Raw genomic sequence first — 26,676 nt, forward strand, 5'->3', positions numbered from 1 at the left:
CCCACAAGAGTTGGCCATTTTTTAATTGTACGAATACATTGCAATTTATCTGTTTTCCCATTGGTGAACTTTTGGGTTGTTTGTTCTGAATATCCTTGCACAGGTCTGTTAGTAGCTAGAACTTATTCTTGTTAGGTAGATGTCCATAAGTGGAATGTTGGGGGTTTTTTGGTTTTTGTTTTGTTTTTGGTCCTGGGAATTGAGCTCAGAGATGCTTTACCACTGAGCCGCGTCCCCAGCCCTTTTTATTTTTATTTTTTGAGACAGGGTCTTGCTAACTTGCTTAGGGCCTCACTAAGGTGCTGAGGTCGACCTCAAATGTGTAATCCTCCTGCCTCAGCCTCCCAAGTTGCTGGGATTATAGGCATGTGCCACTGAGCCTGGCAAATGGTTGGGTCCTTACCAGCCATGTTACAATGATTTATGACAGTTCCAGTTGTTCCAGACCCTTGCCAATAATTTCCTTGTCAGTCCTTTTCCTTTTAGAAATTCAAGTGGGTATAATGGTCTTTCACTGTGATTTCAGTGCATGTTTCCCAGATAATTAAGGAAATTTTGCTTATCGGCCACTTACAGGACTTCTTTTTTTTTGTTCAAGTCTTCTTTTGGGGTTCGGTGTGGGGGCACTTGACCACTGAGCCACCTCCCCAGCCATATTTAGTATTTTATGTAGAGACAGAGTCTCATTGAGTTGCTTAGCACCTCGCTTTTGCTGAGGCTGGCTTTGAACTCGCGATCCTCCTGCCTCAGCCTCCCGAGCCCCGGGGATGACAGGCATGTTCCAGGGCACCCAGCTTGTTCGAGTCTAGCTCGTTTTTATTTGGGTTGTTTGTTCTTTCTTATTAATTAGCAAGAGTTCTATATATGGTCTGAAAAAAGAGGCTTTATTGGACATGTTATTTAAAATAATAAGTACAACAGTATGGATAATCAAGATATGAGGACAGATATAGAGGCCAATGGACCGGAATAGAGTCCGGAAAGATCCCCCCAGACACATGCTTGTGAGAAAAGCACCATTGTGATTCAGTGGGGAATAAGATTGCCTTTCCCATACATGATACTGATCAATGGGGATATCAATATGAAAAGAAGACCTTCGATCCCTACCTCACTCCATAGATATCAAAATCAAGCAGTAGTGGCAGATCAGGGTCTGAAACGTGAACAGTAAGACAATCATGCTTCTAGACACAAACACGGAACATGTATTCACGACCTCGGAGTAGGCTGAAATCTTTTGAAATAGAAACCAGGAAACACGAATCATAGAAGACCCATAGACTGGCCCTTACTCACATCCACAACGTCTGTTCACCAGAAGACGCTGGTGACTTGATGCTGTCACAGCTCCGTCTTTATTCTGTCTTGAAGGGCATTCCCGTAGGTGGGCACATCATCAGTTACTTGATTGAAAAGTCCCGCGTCGTCTATCAAAACCAGGGTGAGCGGAATTTCCACATCTTCTACCAGCTGCTGGCGGGTGGAGAAGCAGACCGCTTGGCTTCCCTGGGCCTGGAGCGAGACCCCCAGCTGTATAAATACCTCTCGCAGGTTGGACGGCCCAGCATCCGGCGGGGAGGCCCTTTGGAGGAGGGGCCCCGGGGTGCTCGTGGGGGCTGCTCTAGCATGTTCAAGAACTTTCTCTCACCCTTCTGGAAGTAAGCACGGGCTGATTTCTTGACATTTATCACGAGTGAGTTAACCCAGCTCCTTTTGTGCCTGACGGCTAGATCATTTGGGTAAAGTAACCCATGTCTAGACAAGTGTTCTTGACCCTTCTAGAAATTAGAATCACTCGAGAAATCTTTGAAAAACACAACTGGCCAGGCTGAGGGTGTAGCTCAGTGGTAGAGCCTGGCCTGGAAAGTACCAGGTCCTGGGATCAGGCCCCAGCGCTGCGAAAATAACTCAGTGGAAAGCACAGAGGCCCGAATCCTTACCCTCCCCCAGTCTGCATTTAGTTGATCTGGGCTGCTACCTGGGCAGCGGGGTTATTGAAAATGGTCCCCTGGGCTGGGAATGTAGCTCACAGTAGAACATTCGAGAGGCCCGGGGTTTGATTCCCAGCACTACAAATTAAAAAAAAAAAAAAAAAAGTACAACAACAAAGTCCCCTGATGACTTAATGCACAGCTAAGGTGAGAACTTCTGGTCTAGAAATAATAGAAATTCACCGTCTTCCTGTATCTATCACCTGTGCTGCTTCGTTCTGCTTTCAAGCTTCTTGTGAGAAGACCTTTCCCCACCTTTGAGGACTCTTGGCTGCAGAGTGAACACACTACCTTAGAGACGTAGAGCAGGCCATTCCTATAAGCAATCCTAGTAAATTCAGAATTTACTTTTGCAGCATTGATTTTTCTGTGGGCTGTGCTAGCATTCTAGAATGCCCAGGTTGGATAGATAGTGTCTGATGTTGCTAGCATCAATTTTTTTGACCCAAGATTTTCTTTTTTTTTTTTTTTTTGGTACCAGGGATTGAACCTAGAGTACTTAACCTTCGAGACACATCCCCGGTCTTTTTTAATTTTTTTTTATTTAGAGACAGGGTCTTGCTGATTTTCTTAGGGCCTCACTAAGCTACTGAGGCTGGCTTTGAAATTGTGATCCTCCTGCCTCAGCCTCCCAAGCTGCTGCCAGTTCAGACATGTGCTACTACACCCGGTCCCATGTTTTTTTTATCGTTCCCTTCTTGGCTTTGAACTGTGGTCACTTTGCAGAGTGCAGGCTGGAGCATCGTTTGAGAGACTTGTTCAAGACCTGAGAAAGTGAATCTCATACAATGAAGATCAATGTTGTAGAGAAATTTTGGGAGAAATTTTTTTTTTTTTTTTTTTGGTGCTGGGGATCGAACCCAGGGCCTTGTGCTTACAAGGCAAGCACTCTACCAACTGAGCTATCTCCCCAGCCCCTTGGGAGAAGTCTTGACCAAAATCTTCCTTGAAAAATGAAACCAACAAAGATAAAAGAATCCCACAATCTCAATGTACATGTCATAAATCTTGAACTAATTCTTAGAACAAAAGACACATCAACTCTTTCTTTTTTAAGAGTCTCTTTTTTCTGATAGTCATATGGCTGCCTGATGCTTGGATTTTCAAAGCACAATCAGGAAGGATTGATTTATAAAAATATTTGGGGCATCAATCATTTCCCCAAGGGCTTCTCTAGCCCTTCAATAATCAAGTCATCCCTGGTTAGAATATATCATATCTTTATTCTTAAAGATATATATATATATATTTTTTTTTTCCTGACCATATTAGTTCTACTAGATCCTGATGCCCCAGTGGCTTTGGAAATGGTTTTAGCAATTTGCTATTATTTTTGTCAATATCGCGATATCACATAACTCTGGAAAAATTTATGGCTTTCCTTTACAATATATTTTCTCTGATTCCAAACCCAGCAGGTGTCCAGAGAGGAACTGACTTACACAGTCCCTGCCTCAGGGGGAAGGGATACAGTTGCCCCTCGGTATACACAGGGGCACAAAAGCCAAAGACACTCAAGTCTTATATAAAAGGGCAAAGTATTTATATATACCTGCTCACATCCTTCCATATATATATGTATTTTTTTTTTTTTCTTTGCGGTGCTGGGGATCGAACCCAGGGCCTTGTGCATGCAAGGCAAGCACTCTACCAACTGAGCTATGTCCCCAGCCCTCCTTCCATATATTTCAAAAAATCTCTAGGTTACTTAGAATACCCAATACAATATAAATGCTATGCGCATTGTTGATATACTGTTGTTTGGGGAAAAAAATGTCAAGAAAAAAAAGTTGATACATATTCAGTACTTTTTTATTAGTAGTATTATTTCTGAGCTGTGGTTGGTTGAATCTGTGGATGAGCTAATGGGAGGGCTGACTGTATTTTCGACTGGCTGATTCACGGGGGAATATTTTCACAGTATGATGTCTTTGCATCTCACAGTAAAGAAATCTTTTCCGATAATGAATCTTCAGATAATTGGGAAACTGGGAACACCCCGGGCAGGAAAGCAAAATAATGAAAAGCACTTGTCTGGAACATTTTCTCTTATGATTGTGACATTGGTCATCTGTTGCTTATTTAAAAGACAACTCCTGGGGTTAGTGAGAAAAGTGTCTTTACATCTTTGCTAGATTCCATTAAATGGAAATGTCCATACAATCTGTGTTTTTTATTTTTTTCTTTTGGTACCAGAGATTGGACCCAGGGTTACTTAACCACTGAGCCACCTCCCCAGCCCCTTTTTAAAATTTTTTATTTAAAGACAGGGTCTCACTGAGTTGCTTAGGGTCTCGCTAAGTTGCTGAGGCTGACTTTGAACTTGTGATCCTCCTGCCTCATCCTCCTGAGCCGCTGGGATTTTAGGTGTGCGTCACCACACCTGGCTAATCTGTGTTTCTTTAAAAGCCAAAGCGTAATTTCCTTAAGCAAGGACCTCCTTCCATTTAATCTTGCAGTGAGGGTTTTCTGGAAATTCCTAAGCAAGTTGAGATTGATTCTGAAGTTACGCAACATAATTTCCCTGCATGTTTTAGCACATATTTATTGAGACAAATGGTTTCCATTTGCTTAGAAAAAAAAAAACAAAGGAAAACTAGATTTATAAACACATAGGAAAAGATACTATACTCCTCTGCTATGTAACTTTGCAAATTTTCACAGAACTGAGACTGACTGATTGGTTGATTATACTGGGGATTGAACCCAGGGGAGCTTTACCACTGAGCCACATGCCTGGCCCTTTTTACTTTTTTATTTTGAGCCAGGGTCTCACTAATTTGCTCATGGCCTCACTAAGGTGCTGAGGTTAGCCTCAAATTTGTGATCCTTCTGCCTCAGCCTCCCAAGTCATGGGGGTTGCAAGCATGCAACACTACACCTGGCCTCAGAACTGAGATTTAAAATAAAATTCCTAATAAATTTGGAAGAAGCAGCAGTCAGCAATTTATCATACACTGGCAAAGTAAATCCTATCTGCTTTCAATTCCATCTGTTATAGAACTAGCTTTTGCATGTTTGGGGGAAAATCGTTTTGATGTAGGAATAGGTGTGTGTGTGCTTAACTGTCCTTAAAATGCCATTATGTGACCTGATTTTGTCGCAGGGTCATTGTGCCAAAGAATCATCTCTTAATGACAAGAACGAGTGGAAAACTGTCTCCAATGCGTTTTCTGTCATTGATTTTACTGAAGCTGACCTCGAGGTATGGGCCGGGACCGTCTCCTGGGAACAAGCCCGAAAGGTTGGGGTTTGTGAATGACAGGGACACCCAGCCACGGGCGAACTTCACGTAAATGCTGAAGTTTTGTTTTTAGCACGATTATGTCCCCAGTACTGCCTAGGGACAAAAATTCAGTCGTTGCTTATTTGAAATTTGAATGTTAACTGGATGTTTGGAATCTTATGTGACAAAGTGTTCCCAAGGTCGTGTGGAAGAGGAACTGAAGGGCTTCTTCCCCCACGTTAGGTCCAGTCTCAGTAATTTAGACCCCACCGAATTACAGGACTTTGTTTATTTACGTTTCTGTTTTGGAAGGAACAGGAACACACGGTAGGCTGGATAACCGCTTTATCCTTTTAATTTGTCGTTTGGACGGTTGATCTTTTAAGGACGAGGAGGGTAGGTTTAAAGGAGAGACATCGGCAGAGACCATGGTATTGGAAAAGGAAGGGGCAGCTGGTGAGGTTTCTTTGCTGGTGAGGTTTTGGGAAGTATTTCATGAAGACGGTGTATTTTGTGAGAAAGTCAATGTCCTCATGTTTCCGGGATGCGGAAACGAAGATCGTCTGCGCTGGGCGCTGGGGACCAGGACGGTCTCCCGCTTTGCCAAGGCCCTTCTCTCTCTCTCTCGGTCACAGCAGCCAATCGAGGGCTGTTTCTGGGGGGGGCGGGGCCAGGGCTGGAGTTGGGAAGGGCCCCTTTGCTCCCGGGCTTCTCTGCTGACCGTGGACCAGCGAAGTGACCGCTGTCCCCTCTCCTGGCCTCCTGGCCTCTGCCCCCACTTCTCCTGTCCCCAGAACCTCTTTGGGATCATCGCCAGTGTCCTCCACCTGGGGAACATCTGCTTCCAGGAGGACGACCAGGGCTGTGCCACCGTCCCCGACACTCACGAGATCAAGTGGATCGCCAAGGTGACGTCCCTCTTTCCAAGAGGACCTAGGGGGGCCCAGGACTGCAGGGGGCGGAGGGGGCGCCGGGCAGGCGGGCGCTCGCAGTTGGGCCCAGGCGGCCGTGGCGACAGCCCGCGTCCTTCCTGCTGGTGCTGCTGAGGCCGGAGCGCAGGCAGAACGGATCCCTCTGTCCTGGGCTGGGACACGGTGATGAGTGGGGACAGGTGACCCGGGCCCGGCCTCGCCATGGACTCTCTGAGTGAGCCAGGAGAACGGAGTCACTGAACCCACCTCGGATCCCTTTCCTTCAGCTCCTGGGGGTCTGCCCGCCTGTTCTTCTGGAAGCTCTGACCCACAGAAAGATCGAAGCCAAGACAGAGGAGGTGAGGATGGCTCTGGGGACAGACGCGCCCGCCCCCATCGCGGCAGCCGGCCCTAGCTGACAGCGCCATGATGCTGGGGCCTCCCTGGGGAACCCCGCCCACCAGGCCCTGCTTGGGGGGTCCTGCCAGGGCCTCCTGCTTCATCCTCCAGGACCCCCGCCACCAGCACAGGACTCTGGAGTTCAGGCCTCCAACTCCCTCCATCCTCCCTCCCCGGGGGTCTTTGCACGTGCTGTTCCCCATGCTGTTCCCTGTGCTTCCTCTTGCGAGCTCGTCTCCAGCCTGCAGCCTCTGGGGTCACTGGCCCTGCGTCCAGGAGGCTCCCTGATTATCCCACCCCTAGTGTGGGCACCACAGGCACCTTCTTATGTCACCCGTCACTCTCGATCTGCAGTAGGCTTCCCCACCCCCGCCCCAGCTGCACTGGGAGCCCACAAAGGCCAGGGCGGGTGTCTTGGTGGTGGCCGTGTCTCAGCCACCCAGCACAGTGCCTGACACACAGTGACAGTCCAGGAAATGGCCTCCGTGGGACCGAGCGTCCCCTCCCCCCGCACCTGGCCTCTCTCAGTGGTCCTTAGAGACGGCACTGAAAACACAGGGGGCGTTTCCTCCGCCGGTATCCATGTCCCCTGTCACTCTCTTCAGGTGATCTGCCCGCTAACACCAGAACTCTCCGCCTACGCCAGAGACGCCATGGCCAAGGCTGTTTATGGCCGGACGTTCACGTGGCTGGTCAACAAAATCAACTGCTCCCTAGTTAACAAGGTCGGTCACAGGTCCCGGGTGACTCGCCCTAACAGCGCTACCCCTGGTGTCACGGAAGAAGAATCCCTGAGAATGGCCCACGAGCTCCCCAGGGCGCGGGTGCTGTCTTGGCGGGTCCACGTTGCCCCCGCCAGGCGCGCAGTCGGCTCACAGGAGCGCACAGCGCGACCCACAGTGTGACGAGCACAGCAGGTGTCCTGCGCCAGAGGCTTCGGGTGCTCAGAGAAACAGCAACGCGCATGTACACACGTTTGTTTCTTCAGTACCAGGGACCGAACCCGGGTCTCCACTGCTGCGCTACCACCGCAGTCCTTTTTTATTTTTTATGTTGATACAGGATCTTGCTAAGTTGCTGAGGCTGGCCTCAAATTTGCCATCCTCCTGCCTCAGCCTCCTGAGTAGCTGGAATTACAGGCACGTACCACGGTACCAGGCTCTTTTAATCCATGTAAAAATATACAACTGCTACTTCCGACTCATGTTTAGATCATGTTTCCTTCTTATGTTATTTTTTGTGATGCTGGGGAATCAAACCCAGGGCCTTACACAGGCTAGGCAAGCGCTCTACCACTGAGCTATGCCCCTGGCCACGTGCTTCCTTTGTAAGCTGAATTTGTGTGTGTGTGTGTGTATGTGTGTGTGTGTGTGTGCTGTGTGTGTATGTGTGTGTGTGTGCTGTGTGTGTATGTGTGTGTGTGCTGTGTGTGTGTATGTGTGTGAGTATGTGTGTGTATGTGTGTGTGTGTGCTATGTGTGTGTGCTGTGTGTGTATGTGTGTGTGCTGTGTATGTGTGTGAGTGTGTGTGTGCTGTGTGTGTGTATGTGTGTGTGTGTATGTGTGTGAGTGTGTGTGTGTGCGTATGTGTGTGTGTGCTGTGTATGTGTGTGTGTATGTGTGTGAGTGTGTGTGTGAGTGTGTATGTGTGAGTGTGTGACTGTGTGTGTTTGTGTGTGTGTGTATGTGTACACGCATGCGCTTGCGTATCTATGTCTTCCTCTTATAAAGCCACTGATACCATCGTAGGCACCTCGTGGAATCCTCATTACTTCAAAATAACTGCACCACGAATTTGGGGGTTGTGTTTCCACACAGGGGCTCTCCAGGGGCACATTCAGAGTCTAGTGTTCTCGTTAAACCTCCCTTCCTGCCAGATGGCACTTTGTCCTCCGTATCACTTGTCCCCTCACCTGGACAGTCCTTGGTGGTCTTGAGGTCCTTTTCTATTTTCTTTCTTGATTGACTGTGGCCTTTAGAGCTTGAAGAGGAACGGAACAAGAACTGAATCAGAAGGGGAAGGTGTCACTTCCTGGGTGACGGACATGGAAGCCACAGTGGGGTCTGGGCAGGCCGCAGGCACCCAGAGGTTCTCCTACGAGTCACGGTTGATGAAAGAGAAGGCGTGAGCGTTATAGCCGAGTCCAGCTCTGGGGGAAGCCAGAGGGTTTTGAACCTCAGAGTGAAAAACCTGACTCTCTTCATTTTCTGTTACTATAACAAAAAACCTGGCACCAGACAGCTTTATAAGGAAAAAATTTTGTTTAGCTTACTGTTCTGGAGGGTCCACATGTAGTGGTGGCCTTACTGGTAGAAACTCAAGGTTGTGTGGAGCATCACGTGACAAGAGACAGAAAGCAGTGCACTTAGTCTCTTCTGGTCTCTCTTCGTACAAAGCCACCAGGATTCAATCGTGGGGCCTCCTTCTGATGACCTTATCTCACGCTAATCGCCTCCCCGTGACCTCTCTCGCCAGCCCCGTGGTGGAATTGAGTATCTACCCACTGAACGCCTCACGGGGGGGATTCGATTCCAGTGCCCGAACCCTCGGGGAACACACTCAGGCCATCCAGACTATAGCGCTAACCATGAATGGCGTGTGTGATTTGTCTAGGATGACACCAAAAAAAACCGTGATCGGATTGCTGGATATCTATGGGTTCGAAGTCTTCGACAAGAACGGGTGAGTTTTGTCACCTCCCTGTCTGCCCTCTGCCCTCTGTCTGGTTTCACCTGAGGCTTAGTCATCTTTTATGTTATTGTCATTGATTTTCCCAGTTCCAGAACGTCTCCAGATTTACCTAGCCCCTAACTCACAGACGGTTCTGGAAGCACAAGAACCATGAAAAATGGAAACCTATTCCAAGTTGACTCTTAGGATTTATTTAGTTGGTTATTTTATTGATAAGGGCTTTGTTAGTTTTTCTTTATTAAAAAAGCATCCTTAGCTGGGTACGGTGGTGCGCGTAATCCCAACGGCTCCGGAGGCTGAGGCAGGAGGATGGCGAGTTCAAAGCCAGCCTCAGCAAAGTAGCGAGGCCCTAAGCAACTCAGGGAGACCCTGTCTCTAAATAAAATACAAAATAGGGCTGGGGAGGTGGCTCAGAGGTCGAGTGCCCCTGAGTCCGATCCCTGTACCCCACCCCCCCAAAAAATAAGCACACGCTTTTTAAAAACTGGTCGGTTTGCCTAACTTCAGTTATTTACATGGGTTGCATCTCTAGTTTTGAACAGTTTTGTATAAATTACTGCAACGAGAAGCTCCAACAACTGTTAATAGAGAGGACTCTGAAAGCAGAACAGGCAGAATATGAAATGGAAGGGATCGAGGTAACCGTTTTGATATTTTTCTCCTCATTTGATTTCTGAATCCAGCTAAAGACATTTCCTTGAGAAATAGGATTTCCTTGGAGACTTTGCTGATTAAGTTTGATTTTTCGGTCCTCCTCTGCTTCTTTCCCGGGAAGTCATTTTGATATTCAGAAGGCATCCCCTGGTTAAGTTTGGATATAAAAAAATTGGATTTTGAAAAACAATTTTTGCCAAACCGTTTTCCACCCGACGTGCCTTCTGCTCACCTAAATCCCTTTTGGAGACTTCTTTGCCCTTTGTCATTGTAGTGGGAGCCGATTCAGTATTTCAACAACAAGATCATCTGCGACCTGGTGGAAGAGAGGCACAAGGGAATCATATCCATTCTGGTGAGAAACAAGTGTCAGCTCTGATCCTGTCTCTCCTGCTGTTTGGACACACGGGGGAACTTTCCCCAGGCTTCTGAGGGGTCATGCGTGGAACCACCCTAGTTCCTGAAGGGTGCGGGTCGAACTCTCCTGCTGAGCTCCTGGCCACAGGGAAAGACCTCGGAGACCGAAGTCTGCGTGTCTATCTTCCATAGATGTAGAACCCAGGACCCAGTTCAGACGGGGGTTTGGTGGGTGCTTTGGGTGAGACCCCGAGGGCTCATGGGAGCTTGGTGCTCGGCATGCGCATGTCGGCAGGTGGTGGCACCTTGAGGAGGGGTCATTAGGTCACTGAGGGTGCAGGTCTCAGAAGGAGCAGCTGAAGTTCTTGCTGGGAGGTTGTTACATGAGAGCAAGCCCGGCCCCTCTACGGTCTCTCTCGGGCCACTGTCTTGTCATCCACCCATGCCATTGTGAATCCAGCCACTGCGGGTTTTCACCAGTGCTGAGCAAAGGCCGACACTGTGCCCTCGGACCCGCAGAACTGGGAGCTAGGCAAACCTCTTTTCTTTATAAAGCACCCTGCCTCAGGTATATTGTTATAGTCCCAGAAAATAGAGGGGTGAGTGGAGAGGGGCTGTTTTCTCACTGACTACAAAGCAGGAATCCAGGAAATGTAAAGGAAGTCTCTGCAAAGAATGGCGACGGGTCCTCAGCAGCGGGTCCTTAGAATGGGCTCGCGGTGTTTTGAGCTATTGCAACTTATGAGAATGTCCGTCCTGGGATCCACAATTGATCAAATTCAGACACTGATTTTTAAACACATTCTAAAGGCAAATGCGAAATCCTTCCTTGCCTTTCTTGTCATTTGGGATCATCAGCACCACTTGCTTCCGTCTTGATGAAAACAATCGGTCCCCTTTGCCCTCCTGCCCCCACGCCCCTACACAGCCACCAACCGCTCTGCTAATCCAGCATGCTAAAGCACGGCAGGGACATTCACGGGTGGGGAGCGAGGTGGCCATGAACATGTGCCACCTAGATGCACTGTGAAACGTCAGGCAGGTGTCTTAACCTCTCTGAACTTCAACTGCATCGTCTTTGAATGGGGCATAGTAATAACAGCACTCTCCTTAGAGAGGACCTGTAAGGAACGCTTAGAAATGTGCTCCATAGAAGCCGTCTCGTCAACCTGGCTTTAATAGAAGCTTCGAGGTTGATTTGTTGTTAAGACGGACAATTAAACGGTATCATCATTGAGGACCCAATGTCGGGAAGGACACGGCTTGAGAAGCGGGGAAGGTGGGATTCGACTGCTTTTGCAGTTTTCAGAAGGGCTGTGCTCCTAGTTCAGGATCTGTACAAATCTTGTTTTTGGTCAGTGATGACTGATTAAGAGAAAATGAGCCGGGCGTGGTGGCGCACGCCTGTCCCCCGGGCTACTCGGGAGGCTGAGGCAGGAGGATCGCAAGTTCAAGGCCGGCCTCAGCCATTTAGACCGTGTCTCAAAATAGAGAGGATTGGGGGTAGAGCTCAGTAGTGGAGCAGCCCTGGGTGGGGTTCAACCCCCAGGACTACAAAAAGTTTTAAAAATAAGAGGGGAAAAAGGAGGTCAAGTGCTTACGCAGGGAGGCCCTGGCGACGGTAGAGGACCCGCGGGGAGACTTCGAATACATGGGTCAGCTGTCGCAAGAGCTGACTGTTCACGGAACCCCCAATCCCACATCGGAGAGGCCCCCTTCCCCCTGGAATGTTCTCGGAGCTGGGGAGGCGGGGTGACGGCCTCTGAGGCCAGAGCGTCCTGAGGGCTGGTGGGAGCCGCTGAGCCGCGGGCCGTGGGTAGCGGGCGTCCTTTCTCTTCTGAAGGATGAAGAGTGCATTCGTCCCGGCCCCGCCACGGACGTGAGCTTCCTGGAGAAACTGGAAGACAGAGTGGGCAGGCACGCACACTTCCAGACGTACGTGTGGGGGACGCTGCCACCCTGCTCCGCGGCGGTGCCGCAGGGGGACAGCCGTGTCCTGGGGACAGGCCAACGCGTACGATTTAGCAGAAGTCAAACTGGAGTGGATTCCAAGTGGAACTTTTTGTTGTTGTTGTTGAGATTTCGTGTCCCGTTTTCGGACATGCATGAAATGGTGTCTCTTATAACTTCAGATATAAGGTCCGCAAGTGATGTGTTAAGTTAGATCTGAAACGGACAACCCGGGGGACGTTTGCGTTCGTACGTATCCACGTAAGGACCGTGCCAATTAAAACAGAGTTTTAGCCAGGAGCGGTGGCGCACGTCTGTCATCCCAGCCCCTCGGGAGGCTGAGGCGGGAGGATCGCGAGTTGAAGGCCAGCCTCAGCAATTTAGCAAGACCCTTGGTAATTTCATGAGATCCTGTCTCATAAAATAAAATAAAATAAAATAAAATAAAATAAAATAATAAAATAAAATAAAATAAAATAAAATAAAATAAAATAAAATAAAATAAATAAAATAAAATAAATAAAATAAAATAAAATAAAATAAAATAAAATAAAATAAATAAAATAAAATAAAATAAATAAAAAATAAAATAAAATAAAATAAATAAAATAAAATAAATAAATAAAATAAAATAAAATAAAAAGGGCTGGGGATGTAGCTCAAAGGTAGAGCACCCCTGGGCTCAATCCCTGATACTTCAAAAAAAAAAAGAAAAGTTTTCAACATTCCAGAAGAGAAATTAGAAATCTGGAGTGAATTTAAGAACATGCGCTTTGGCCCGGGCTGTGGCTCAGCAGTGAACATGTGCTTAGCATGTGCGAGGCCCTGGGTTCAACCCCACATACACACATGCATGCAAAAGAACGTATGCTCCAGAGTCACAGGGCCTGGTTTTGAATCCCTGCCTCGCCACGCCACACGGGCAAGCCACCTACTGTCCCTGCAGTTACGCTTCCCCCAGCTACAAGGTGGGGATCCTAATATTCCTGCCACACCAAGCTCAGGGTCTGCGCAGATCACCTGGTGCCATTTTGGCTGTAGTGAAGGCTCAGTCGAGGGGAGTGGTTCTAAGAGAACTTTAAGTCACACAGGAAGATGGAGTTGGAACAGAAAAGAAATCACGGTCCAGGCACAAATGGAAAAATATATTGCCGTGTAGTTGAATATCTAAAATCACGGTCCGCGATGTCGGGGGGATCACGCAGACGTGAGCGAGAGAAGCAGGCAGAAGAGTACACGCTGTGGAATTTCACGTCTCTACACCGTGAAACTCAGGAAAGCTCACCCGGGCAGTAGAGACGGGCTGGGGCAGAAAGGGCTGCGGAGAGGTCTCCAGGGTGGGTAGCGTCCTGTCTCTTGACCTGCGTGCTGGTCAGTTTGCAAAACCTCGTGGCTCTGCACACTTAAGATACGTGTGCCGCCGCTGTGTTAGATTTCAAGGACAAGCTGTCAAAAACTGTGAATCGCCAGAATCTGAAACATGATGTTTTTAGGAGTGTTTTCGTCTCTGCCCAATGTAAAAATGTAAGGTAGTGAAATTGTTTCTTCATTATGACTAAGGAAAGTAGAAGTTTGAGTGAGTGTGTGTGTGTGAGAGAGAGACTGGCTATGTCCTTTGTCCTCTATGTTTGATGCAGGGACTTGCTAAGTTGTCGAGGCTGGCCTCCAACTTGTGATCCTCCTGCCTCAGCCTCCCGAGTCACTGGGATCACAGGCGTGGGCTACAGAGCCCATGATGCCATTTTTTAAGATTGTTTCTGTGGCTCGCTTGAGGATTTTTATTCCTCGGGGCTTATGAGGAAGAAGCATCTATTCACAGAGAGGCCTGGATCGGTGGTCGAGATCAAGGCCGCTGCTTGTGGTTAGCTCTCCCTGTGGACCAAGGACCGTCGAGTTCCTGAAGAACTCGCTGGCTCTACGCTCAGTCCTCGCCTCCTTCTGTCCTGTAGCCGGAAGCTGGCCGGGCCGAAAGGCCGGAAGAGGATCGGGTGGTCGGAGTTCCAGCTACTGCACTACGCGGGAGAGGTCACCTACTGCACCAAGGGTGAGTGCCCAGCCTGTCACCGAGGAGAGGTGGCGTGGCTGCCCCGAGTGTGCCCCGCCCGGTGTCCCAGCGGCCACCTCGAAGGCCTTTCTCAGCTCCTCCTCTTTCTACTTGAACTTTTTAGATCTGCGTGGCATTCTGACACGTCACAGGCGCGTGGAGTGTGACTCGTGCTAGTTTGAGCCCGAGCTGTGGTTGGGAGTCACCAGCCCGTGTTCATATACGGGTGCGGGAAAGTCCTGTCCCACGCATTCCGCTGTCTTTCCCGCTCACGTCCCCTCCCTCCCCCTTTGTCGGGTCCCCTGACCGTCTCATTGCCCCCCACGCTTACTGTGAGTCGCATCCGCATACAGAGAGGACGTTCAGCCTTCGGTTTTGGGGAACCGGCTTGTTTGACTTAGCGTGAGAGTCTCCAGTCCCATCCATGTGACATCTCCCAGTAACTAGAGAAATGACAAATCAGAATGACACCGAGATTCCACCTCACTGCAGTCAGAATGGCAGTTATCAAGAATAAGTGTTGGGGCTGGGGATATACCTCAGCTGGTAGAGAGCCTGCCTCGCAAGCACAAGGCCCTGGGTTCCATCCCCAGCACCCCCCAAAAAAAAAAAGAATAAGTGTTGCCGAGGATGCGGGAGAAAGGCACACTCACACACTGCTGGTGGGGCTGCAGATTGGTGCGACCACTTTAGAAAGCAGTGTGGAGATTCCTAAGAGAACTTGAAATGGACCCACCTTTTGACCCAGCTATCCCACTGCTTGGTTTGTACCCAAAGGACTTAAAATGAGCATATTACAGTGACGCGGTCACGTCAATGTTTACAGCAGCTCAATTCACAATAGCTAAACTTTGGAACTAACCTAGATGCCCTTCAACAGATGAATGGATAAAGAAAATGTGGTATATATACTCAAGGGAATATTACTCAGCCTTAAAGAGGAACAAAATCATTTCATTTCTTTTCTATTTAACTGTTGAAACAGTTCACATTCCACCCAATGTTTAAAAAGCAATAGAGAGTCATACATTTCCTCCATGTAAGTGTACAATTTGATGGTTTTAGTATATTTAGAGTTGGGCATCACCATCAATATTAGAACACTTCATATCCTCACAAAGGAACTCTGGATGCACTGGGGTCACTGTCCATTTCCTGGTCGCTTGGCCCCTGCAGCCCAGGCATAAAACACATCTGTTTTCTGCCTTGATAGATTTGCCTTCTCTGGACCAGGACTCCGGCTGGAATCATGCCACCCTGGTCCTTTGGGTCTTCTTTCATTTAGCATAGTGTTCCAAGGTTCACCATGTCCTTCCTTTTCTTGGTCAAATACTATTCCGCCGCATGGGTCGACCTCGGTGCGCCTGCGCTCACGAGTCCATAACATCACCTACGCGCTTCCCGCGCTGTTTGGCTATAGTGAAAACGCCGTCACAGACCTGCCTGCGGGAGCCTTCGGGTGGACGCACGTGTGCATTTCTCCTGGGCAGGACACAGGGCGCGCACTTGCCAAGTTACAGGGTGACTCCATGCGTAGCCCTTGAGGCCCGGTGGGCTGTTTTCCACGGTGCTGCAGCACTTTACTCTCACCGGCCGCGCAGGAAGGTCCGCGCTTCTCCGCATCCTCAACGATATCTGTAGTTCTCTTTTTTATCAGAGCCATTCTGGTGGGGGCAGTTTTGTTCTGCATCTTTCCAGAAGTTTTATTTCCTCCCTTTCAATCTCTGAGGACGTTGAGCTCAGAGCAGTTGAGTAACTCTCCCAAGGTCACACAGCCAGCAAGGGGCAGAGCAGAGGTTCAGACCTGGGCCTTCTGCCCCTGCCAGGGGAGAGCGGGTGCAGGGCAGGGCTGCCCGCGTGTCTCCCAGGGCCACGTCCCGCAGGTGCTGGGTGATCACTGCCTTTTTACCCTTTAAGCACTACCCTGTTTAACATCCTTGGGTATTTCGCCCAGAGGTTTTAACCATCACAGCCGCAGCATAAGTGTCCCTAAGTGGCACTGTGCAATTAAAGGTTCTAGCAAAAGTGAGTTTGGGTCTATGGCACAGAGGACTGAAGATGGGGATCCAGGCAGATACCCGGTACGCACAAGTTCACAGAGCGTTACCCCCCACCGCCAAAGGTGGAGACGGCTCAAGGACCCAACGGCGAAGGGATAAACAAAATATGCCCCGTGCAAACGCCGGGAAATTATTTAGTCTTTAAAAGGCAGGAAATCCTGGTATGTGCTGCAGCATGGGTGGACCTCGGGGACTCTCTGATCAGGGAAATAAGCCTGTCACAAAAGGATGGCTACCGTAGGTTTCCATTGACATGGGGCATTTAGAGGAGGAGATCCATAGAGACAGAAAGTAGCCCAGTCCTGTCCACAGGGCAGGGTGGGGAGTGGTTGTTTCATGGAGCTAGACTTTCAATTTGGGATGTTTAACAAGTTCCGGTAGCTGGGTGCTGTGGCCACACCTGTCATCCCAGCGACTTGGGAGGCTGAGGCAGGAGGATCGCCAGTTCGAGGCCAGCCTCAGCAACTTAGCAACTTAGCCTCAGCAACTTAAACTTGGGATGTTTAAAAAGTTTGGAAGCTGGGTGCTGTGGCCACGCCTGTCATCCCAGCGACTTGGGAGGCTGAGGCAGGAGAATCGCCAGTTTGAGGCCAGCCTCAGCAACTTAGCGAGACCCTGTCTCAAAAATAAAATTAAAAGTGGAAGAGGGGCGTGGCTGGGGTGTAGCTCAGTGGTGGAGCATCCCTGGGTTCAGTCCCCCGTGGGAAGCGGGTGGTGGTGACGTTTGCCCAGAGCAGGGAGGTACCAAATGCCACACTGAACTGGCCCTCACAGGTGGTTAACCTGGTCAATCTGCTGGTATGTGTATTTTACCGGAATAAAATCGTTAGTTTCCGTGACTCAAAACCATCACCTGAAAACGTCGTCCACATTAGGTGTTTCCGATGTCCTTTCTGAAGCACGTCATTTCTAGCTGGTTTTGATCCACGGTATCATCTGACTGCTGGTTTCACTAACTGACGAGGTTGGAAATGAATACGCGTCACCCAGCTTTCTGAGCTGGAAGAAGCTGGTACCCAGACAGGTGCCGCCAGCAGAGGTGCCGAAGGTGGCCCTCTGGGTGGGCAGGTTTCTCCTCCGCCTCCCGGGTCTCGGCGGGTGGCCCTGGAGGCTGAACCAACCCCCTCCATTGTTCCCGTGGAACCCTCCACGGCCTCCTTTGCTGCTGAGCTAGGACTCAGTTTCCGGAGCCTCGTCGCCTGCAGAGGTAGAGGCTGTGCGTGTCGGTGGCACCCTCTTGGGGTCGGATGCCAGCGTGGGTCACGGGTTCAGATCCGAGGACCTGGCTGTCAATCAGGGATCGGACTTTTCCTTTTTTTTTTTTTTTTTTAAAGGAAAAGCCCTTGATTCAGACTATTTTTTGTTGTTGTTGTTTTTACAGGATTCTTGGAAAAAAACAACGATCTCCTTTACAGACACCTGAAAGAAGTAAGTCGGCAGCTTGGCCCCGCAAGTTTCTGAGGTGGCACGGTGTCCTTTGTGGGTTCCCCTGGGGCGAGGAGCTGGGCTGGATCTGGTCTTCCGGGTTCTTCTCGTCCGTGCGTTGTCAGGACTCCGGCGTGCCGGGGCCAGAGGAGACGTGGGAGATCAGCTGTGCCAGCCCTTGACTCCCCGAGCTGGCTCAGGTGCGTGGCATCCCCCCGGGTGCCAGCTCGGGAGTTTCCGCAGTGAGCAAGTTAGAGTCTTTGTTCTGGTGGGGCTTCCAGTTGCGGGAGAGGGTGGGGAATGAATGCATATGTCAGTAGGCAGTGCTATAAAGGAGGTTAACGAGGACCTGGGGTCAAAGAGGACATGTTTGAGCCATAGAGAGATGAGGTGCTTCCTGTACAGCAGCCAGCATGTGCAAAGGCCCTGTGGCCCAGATGAGCTAGATGTGTTAGGGATGGGTACGGTTACGAGGGGCGCCTGAGAGCGCGGCGGCGTGTGGGCCACAGGGAACAGTGCAGATTTCTTCTTCCGAGCAGGAGATAACTTTTTTTGTGTGAGGACACACTGGTGTGACATTACCTGAGGATAAGGAACTGAAGCCCAGAGAGGTCACAGCTCGTTCAAGGTCAGAGGTGGAGCTGGATCTGGGCTTCACCCCTGGAACTGCCAATGAAATGTCCAGGCTTGTTCCTTAGACCTCGCCCAGCAGAGAAGCCTTGGGTATTGAAATAGCTGACTGATTGGGACAAATAAAAATGCATTTCATTTCATGAGTTCAGTTTCTCCAAGCCGACGCACAGAGGGGACGTTTTCAGAGGGAAGGGCCCGCAGTTCATCTCAGAAGTGTTCGGGGCCCTTTCTGAACTTCCTCTGCCTCTTCGAGGCCCCTTAGTCCCAACCTCTTTGGGTCCAGCGTGGATAAGCGACGGCTAACCTTGAGTTTCTGCTCCAGGTGGCTGGTCTGTGTCTGAGTCTGGCCCCACCCCTTCCCGGCTGGGACTTCCTGGAAGATGTCCCCATTGCTGGGGGATCTGATGACGGCTTCTCTGGGGAGGGGTTGCTGTGAAGGACTCAGGAGGGGAAAGCCTGGCGAGCACACGGGAAACCCGCGGCCCTGCCCTCTGCGGCCACAGCCACGTGCTCCGCAGGTGGATCCCCTGAGCCTGCGTCCCCAGGAGACCCCTCCCTTCACCAGCCCGGGCCGTAGGTCCCTTTCTGACTTCAAGATGGATCACTTGTCATTTTTTTCTCTCCTGACCTAAACTGACTCTTCCATGCCACTGTTATTAGGTTGGGATTTTTTTTGTTTGTTTGTTTTTTTAATTTATTTTTATTGTAAACAAATGGGATACCTGTTGTTTCTGATTGTACATGGAGTAACAGCATACCATTTGCGTAATCATACATTTACATAGGGTAATGATGTTTGATTCATTCTGTTATTTTTTCCTCCCCCCACCCCTCCCACCCCTCTTTCCCTCTATACAGTCCCTCCTTCCTCCATTCTTGCCCCCCTCCCACCCCCCATTATGTGTCATCATCCGCTTATCAGTGAGATCATTCATCTTTTGGATTTTTGAGATTGGTTTATCTCACTTAGCATGATATTCTCCAATTTCATCCATTTGCCTGCAAACGCCATAATTTTATCATTCTTTATGGCTGAGTAATATTCCACTGTATATATATATATATCACAGTTTCTTTATCCATTCATCAATTGAAGGGCATCTAGGTTGGTTCCACAGTCTGGCTATGGTGAATTGAGCAGCTATGAACATTGATGTGGCTGTATCTCTGTAGTATGCTGATTTTAAGTCCTTTGGGTATAGGCCGAGGAGTGGGATAGCTGGGTCAAATGGTAGGTCCAGGATGCTTTAAACAAACAAAAGTTTTGATTAAAAAACAATTTGTGGCAAAACATATACCATAGACTTTACCCTATCCATCGTTTTAAAGTTAGGCAGTGTTATGTGCATTCACAACATTTTACAAGGAATCTCCATAACTCTTTACGTTTGCAAAACTTAATAACAACAAACCACTTCCCGTTCCCTCTCACCCAGCCCCTGGCATCCCCAGTCCATTTCGTGTCTCTGTGAGTTGTACTCCTCCAGGGACCCCACACACGTGGACTCGTACAAATAGTTGTCTTTTTGTGACTGACATATTTCACTTAGCATTATGTTCTCAAGGTCAATCCGTGTAGCAGCATGGGCCAGAATTTCCTTTTTTAAGGTTGAATAATATTCCATTGTGTGGAAATAAGGAAAAAAATTGTGGCATAAAATTAAATGTATTTTTAAATGAAGGACTTTGGGTAATGAAACTTTTTTTTAAATATGGAGATGGGAAGATGGAAATTGAATAGTACCAAACCTCATGTCCTTGGCCCTGAGGACCAAGGACCAAGTCAGTTATTGTTCTTTCTGGTTGATTGTGCGACCCTCCGGGGATGACGCAGGCCAGGGTGTGTGTGTGTGTGTGTGTGTGTGTGTGTGTGCATTCCCTTTTTCTTTCCTGGTATAACAACAGCACTGTGCACGAGGTTCTGTGTCTTGGGTTTTCTCTTTGTCTTGGAGACCGTTCTCAGAGTTGTTGATTCTGCTGCAGCTGAGCTACACTAGGCACAGACTGTGTTTCATCGTGTCAGAGAAATAAAATCGAGTCAGTCTCAGCAAACAGACTTAGTGGATATAGTATGTGAACATTTGCTTCTATTTTTTTTTTCCATGGTGCTGAATGGAACCCGGCACGCTGGGCCAGGGCTGAGCCGCTGAGCCACACCCCCACACTCTCCTTCCACATCTGCTTCTGTTTTGTCGCTACTCTTTGTCAGTTAGAAATATCAAGTGCCCAAGAAGCAGATGACTGTTACCTCGTGCACACTTTTTTTTTTTTTTTTTTTGATACCAGGAATTGAACCCAGGGGTGCTTAACCACTGAGCCGCATCCCCAGCCCTTCTTATTTTTTACTTAGAAACAGGGTCTCGCTGAGTTGCTTAGGGCCTCACTAAGTTGCTGAGGCTGGCCTTGAACTTGCGATCCTCCTGCCTCAGCCTCCCGAGTCCCTGGGATTACAGGCACCTGGCTACCTGCACGCTTCCCCGGGCTTCCTGAAAGTTCCTTAGTGATTTCTGAAACAGCAAATACGGTCTCACTTCTCTCCGCTTACAGGTGCTGTGCAGGTCGGACAACAGCATCCTGAGGGAGTGCTTCCTGGTGGCCGAGTTGGAAAGCCGGAGGAGGCCACCAACGGTGAGTGGCAAAAACATGCCTACGCAGATTTGGAAAGGGAAAAAAAAAAAAATCCCTGGGGGGGCGCAAAAACCTCCAGTTACCTGCGCTTTTTAAGCCGCCCTCCCCTGATTTGTGAGGCACCTTTCTGGACCCGTTTCTGCTGCAGGTTCCTCACCCATTCTTCCACTTGCAGACGCTCAATGCGCACCTGCTACACGCCCGGCACTGAACTGGGCTCGGGCTTAGCCACAGCCGGGCAGCCGAGGTCCCACCTAGTGGGAGAGGGCGGAGGAAAATATCCTGCAATAAATAACTGATAAGGGCACGAGGGTCCGGATGGCAGCTGCGGGGAAATGGGCGGTGGCGCTGGTTCCTGTGAGATGCTGTCCGAGCGAGCAGGACCCCGGGCAGGTGCTTGGACCAGACCAGCTTGGTGCCGACCAACTCAGTAGGCAAAACAGTAACCATGGCAGGACCATCTGTCAGGAGGCTGGGTGGGGGGGACACCAGCAGGGCGTCTAGCCGGTGCGTGCTCTCGGCCCACAGGTGGGGACCCAGTTCAAGAACAGTCTGAGCAGCCTCCTGGAAATCCTCATCTCCAAGGAACCTTCCTACATCCGGTGCATCAAACCCAATGCCACCAAGGAGCCCAGTGAGTGACAGGTGGCTCTGAACGCTGAGCTCCGGGGAGAGGCCGGGGCAGACCAGGGTTAGGGGGCTAAAGGCCACCACAGGACCCAGCCCTTGTCCGTGACTGTGTCTCTTTTTCAATGACAGAAAGTGAACGAATCAGCCATGGCTTTCCTTTGGTGCTCCAGAGTGAGCCCTGCTCGATTACAGGAGCCACACGGGTGAGCCGGGCAGGCGTCAAAGCCAGGGGAAGCAGCTTGGCTTTTCAGCCGGTGACGCAGCTTCCAAAATGGTCCATGACTTGGGTACTTTCTAAGCCCTTGCCATGATCTCTAAGGAAGGCCCACAGTTCATAGAGGCCAGACAGGTTGAGCTAATGAGTGAAGTCGACTGGGAGTGAGGCAATAGGGAGTGGCGGGGACTGGGGCCAACTGGAGTGAGCCCCCTCCTCCCTGCGTCTCAAAGGGTGGTGGCACCAATTCCTTCCAACCAGTTGCCACGTGGGCCTCTGGGCCCAGGGTGGCCAAATCTCATGAATTTTTAGGAGAAACTAGAAGTCTAGATTGTTCTCTAAAATTCCCCCATCTAAAGAACCCGATTAGGGCCTGAAAAAGCGGTCTGTGGTCAGACTTGGCCCATGGACCGTCAGCTGGAGCCTCAGGTCTGTCTTGGTTGAAATGAAGCCACAGGGTCCTTTACGGCCACTCCCTCTTCTGTTTCTGCAAAGGCAAGTTCGATGATTTCCTCATAAGGCACCAGATCAAGTACCTGGGGCTCATGGAGCACCTCCGGGTGAGACGGGCCGGCTTCGCCTACCGGCGGAAGTACGAGCACTTCTTGCAAAGGTAGAGTTGGTTTTGGGGACCCGAAGCCCTTAGAAGCCACCGCCCCCATGCGATGCCAGCAGTGGGCACGCATCCCGGCTCCTGATTGCCACAGCGGTGGCAGAAAAGCATCCCTCGCACCCGGGAGGACGTGGAACCCAGTTCGGATCCGCCCGCGGTTCACTTCTCCAGCCTCACCGACCTCCGAAGGCGACGAGCTACGCGCAGCCCTGCCGCCGGGGGCAGCCGCGCCGGAGGTCGGGGGTGGGGGTGCGGGGCCTCGGCGTCACCCGCGGGCGGGGCGTGGCTGTGGGAGCTCGGGGTCCGGCAGGGACCCCTGCGCAGGGGTCGTGCGCACAGGGCACGCGCACGCCCGCCCTCCGCTTCGCTGGTGACGCGCGCGCGACTCGGGTGCTGACGACGACAGGACGAAAGGGTGGTGTTGGAGGCCACGCGCGTCCCGGCAGCACCGCTCCACCTGTCCTGGGCTCGGGCTGGGCTCAGATCGCGGCGCCTTCGCCTTCTCCCTGCTGGACGCACCTCGTGCTCCGCCGTGTTGGCCCATCTGCCGCGGGTCGCGCCTCCCGGGTCCTGTCCACCTTCCTGAATGTGGCTCTGGTGCGGGCAGGGGGCAACCGCCCCTGCCCACCTCACCCCCAAACACGCACATGCGCACATACATACATGCCTAGACACAAGCATACACAAACACGCACGCACACACACACACACACACATGCACACACATACACATATACACACACAAACATATACAGGCATGCAAACATACACATACATACACATATGCACACAAACACACATGCACACATGCACGCACACGCACAAACATACAAACATGCACATATACATATACATACACATACACACACATACACAAATGCACACATGCACAAACACATACAAACACAAACGCATGTACACATACAAATGCATATGCCAACATACACACATGCACACACATATACACACATGCACACATAGATACATGTACACACACACACACACACACACATGCTTTCATGGTCCTGCAGTTTGGGACTTCTTGACGTCTACCTTTGGGGTCATCTGGGTCTCCTCTGTTCTGGCCATTAACCCTAGGGGTCCCTCCTTGGCACAGGGGGACAGCAGAGGACAGGAAGGCCCCTGCCCTGCCTCCTGGAGCTTACTCCTGAGTGGGGCGTTGGTGACAGTGACATGTGAGGCGGCTGGGGCCCTCCCTGTTCGTGAACAAGCACGAACCTGGGTAGGGGTCGAACGTGGCTCAGGGAGGGGCTCAGTCACCTTCATGGTGACCGCCACAAGAGGGGCCAAGGTGGGCTCAGCTCTTCCTGTTGGTGCCAGGATCACCCTGGAGGAAAATCCTGTCACTTCCAGTCCTCTTTCTTCTGGGGGGGGGCATTCATTGGGCTGTTAGTGGTCCCTGGATGGACGGTAGGACTGAGAGTCTGCAGGAGTCTGTGTGTGGACACGGCCTTTCGTTTCTCCTGGGGACACTCCTGGGGGTGGACTGCAGTTACTGGGGTTGAGGGGCCCCTGATGTCCTCATTCCTAAAAACAGGGCGCACCACCCGCTCCGGGGGACCAGGCTCCTTATGGCCAAGCTGAGTTAGAGGACGCTGGCGTGAGCGGTCACACAGTGCAGGGAGCTCCGCAGACCCCCGGGGTGGCGTGGGAGGGTGGTCACTGTCCTGGGAGGGCTTCTCAGTGTCCTTCTCTTCTCCTGGCAGGTACAAGTCCTTGTGCCCAGACACCTGGCCACACTGGCACGGGCCTCCGGGAGAGGGCGTGGAGCGGCTGGTCACGTACATCGGTTACGGACCCGAGGAGTACAAGCTAGGGAAGTAAGTGGCCGCCGGCTGCCAGCTGCTGTTCCCTGCCGCCTGAGACTCCGCGCACCCATCCGCACCTGGCCACAGCCTCGCCTGGAAGGGTCGTGTGGATTTACGGGCCCAATTTAAATGTGGCTCTCAACGGGTGGAAGAGGAGCTGGGGTTCTTGAGGGGCCCTGTGTTCCAAACCCGACCCAGTGGCTGCAATGATGAAGGGGGTTCGTGGTGGACAGACCCCCTACCTCTGAGCCTAGGACCTTTCATTACTGAAAGGCGTGCGTGGCTTCCCGGAGGTGGTGTTGGGACCTAGGCCATCATCTTCACCATCCCGGAACGTGGTTTCCAGAACGCTGCTGTCAGGAGTTGAAGTTCCCGTGAGCAGGGAACTTCTGCACGTGCCGAGAGCCGTCAGGCACGACGCCCTGGGATGAGTCGGGTTGACCGGGGGCCGTTCTGCTAGGCATTGTGGTCAGGGTTCCTTTGGTTGCAAGAACAGCATCCAGGCACAAACAGGAGCCACTCCCAGGCAGCAGGGCCCCCCAGCTCTGGGGACCTCTGCCTTTGAATCTGTAATACCTCCTTCTGGTCTGCGGCTTATCTTGGGGCTTTTATTCTGGGACCCAAGAATCAGTTACTTATTCAGTCCAATCCAGATCCCTGCGGGGAATCAGGCACAGCACTTCCTAGGGAAGCAGGTCATGGAGGTCAGAGCTGGGATGTCTGTCCCCATGGGGTGACCTGGGAGGGGAAAGTGGGAGCAGGGGACAGCGCACACTACCGCCCCCCGGTGGCTGCCCCGGGAAGTTTCCCTCCCAAGGCGGGTGTGTGGGCAGGACCGGCACCCTAGGCTTGGCACGCCTGTGTGACTTCACCTCTGCTGGGTCTTCTTTCAAGCTTGGACTTGTGTTCCCTGTTACCACCCTTGAAAGCCCAGGAGCACACCTTGTGGCAATTTCAGGTTAGCATGGTGGATTCGTTTCCTAGAGCTGTGCAACCAGTTAGCGCAAGGGACATTCGTTCCCTCCCAGTTGCGCAGGCCGGAAGTCGGGAATGAAGGAGTTGGCAAGGCTGGGCTCCCGTGGCGGGATCCTGCCTTGCTGGTGGCGGTACTCTGGTCTTCCTCGGCCTTCACGTGACCTCTTTGCCTATGACTTCCTGTGTCCTTTTCTGTCTCCTGGGAGGACACTTTCCTGGAACTTAGGGCCCACCCTATTCCAGTCTGATCTCCTGTCCATCATCCACAAAGACCCTCTTTCCAAAGACCACGTTCTGCGGTTTCTGAGTGGACATCTCGGGGGGATGCTCTTCACCACCATAGCGGGTTAACTGATTGATTAACAGTGACCACACTTCTTTTCACTTCCAGAACCAAAATATTCATTCGTTTCCCGAGAACTCTGTTTGCTACCGAAGATGCCTTCGAATTTAGTAAACATCAATTAGGTATGTGGTTTTTTTTTTTTTCTTTTTTCTTTTTTTTTTCTTTCTGCCCTGATTTCAATAGAACTTGAAATGAGCAAGGTCAGCTTGCGGGGATAACTGTTAAACATGGGTGTCTGATGTGACCTTAGAAATGTTCATGTTGGGTTGGAGTGGGGCACCTGCCTATCATCCCAGTGGCTCTGGAGGCTGAGGCAGGAGGATCCGAGTTCAAAGCCAGCCTCAGCAAAAGCGAGGCCCTAAGCAACTCAGTGAGACCCTGTCTCTAAATAAAATACAAAATAGGGCTGGGGATGGGGCTCAGGGGTTGAGTGACCCTGGGTTCAATTCCTGGTACCTGCCCCCGCCTCCAGAATAAAAGAAATATTCATGTTGGAAACCAGGAACAAGATACAGAATGAGGATAAGACACGGGTACATTGATAGCTTGAATGAGAGCTGGCAGGGCAGCCGTGGACGCAGGCAGAAACTTCAGCACCAGAGTGTCTTCTTAGTTCTGTGGACCCCACCACGAGAGGCCATCACCCTTGGATGGATTCAGGTTTCTAAGAACTCATTAAGGATCTGATGTTGGCGGTATGACTTCCAAAGCCTGCCGCCAGGGCATTCGCTGTAAATGGTCAATGAGAAAATTAGATGGCCAGGAGAAATGCGAAGCACCGGGGGCGGGACTTCCTGGAAATCTAAACGTGTCTAGGCCACTCGAGTGACTTGCTGTGTGCTAGCTGCTCACCAAGTCCTTGATGCCCCGCAATCTCATTCTCAGAACTGACCTGTGGGGTAGGTATCGTCATCCCTACTTTATACTCAGGGTCTGTGGGGCACAGAGATGTTGGTGATCTGCAGAAGATCACACAGCTCATGAGTAGCAGGCTGGGGCTTGGACACAGGGCTGGTTTCAAGGCCCAGGCTTGTCACCGCCATGCTCAGTGGTCTCCTTGCTGACCTCCACAGCAGCAGCACCCGGGGCTGGGGAT

The 26,676-nt window shown here is 50.8% G+C and overlaps 1 protein-coding gene across 1 annotated transcript in view; it reads left to right on the forward strand.

The window, feature by feature from the left end:
* Myo1h (myosin IH) overlaps positions 1-26,676 on the forward strand; it is a 72,238-nt gene that overhangs the window by 35,869 nt on the left and 9,693 nt on the right. Inside the window, exons 6-21 of the mRNA XM_047561897.1 lie at positions 1,375-1,554; positions 5,101-5,199; positions 6,015-6,128; positions 6,419-6,490; positions 7,136-7,266; positions 9,145-9,213; positions 9,755-9,860; positions 10,151-10,231; positions 12,077-12,168; positions 14,133-14,227; positions 17,669-17,715; positions 20,893-20,973; positions 21,502-21,607; positions 22,313-22,430; positions 24,158-24,271; positions 25,626-25,702. Of these exons, the coding sequence (XP_047417853.1) occupies positions 1,375-1,554; positions 5,101-5,199; positions 6,015-6,128; positions 6,419-6,490; positions 7,136-7,266; positions 9,145-9,213; positions 9,755-9,860; positions 10,151-10,231; positions 12,077-12,168; positions 14,133-14,227; positions 17,669-17,715; positions 20,893-20,973; positions 21,502-21,607; positions 22,313-22,430; positions 24,158-24,271; positions 25,626-25,702 (1,582 nt within the window). The remainder of the gene's footprint in view (positions 1-1,374; positions 1,555-5,100; positions 5,200-6,014; positions 6,129-6,418; positions 6,491-7,135; positions 7,267-9,144; positions 9,214-9,754; positions 9,861-10,150; positions 10,232-12,076; positions 12,169-14,132; positions 14,228-17,668; positions 17,716-20,892; positions 20,974-21,501; positions 21,608-22,312; positions 22,431-24,157; positions 24,272-25,625; positions 25,703-26,676) is intronic.

The sequence above is a fragment of the Sciurus carolinensis genome, chromosome 8 (genome assembly GCF_902686445.1).
Source record: "Sciurus carolinensis chromosome 8, mSciCar1.2, whole genome shotgun sequence".
Lineage (NCBI taxonomy): Eukaryota > Metazoa > Chordata > Mammalia > Rodentia > Sciuridae > Sciurus > Sciurus carolinensis.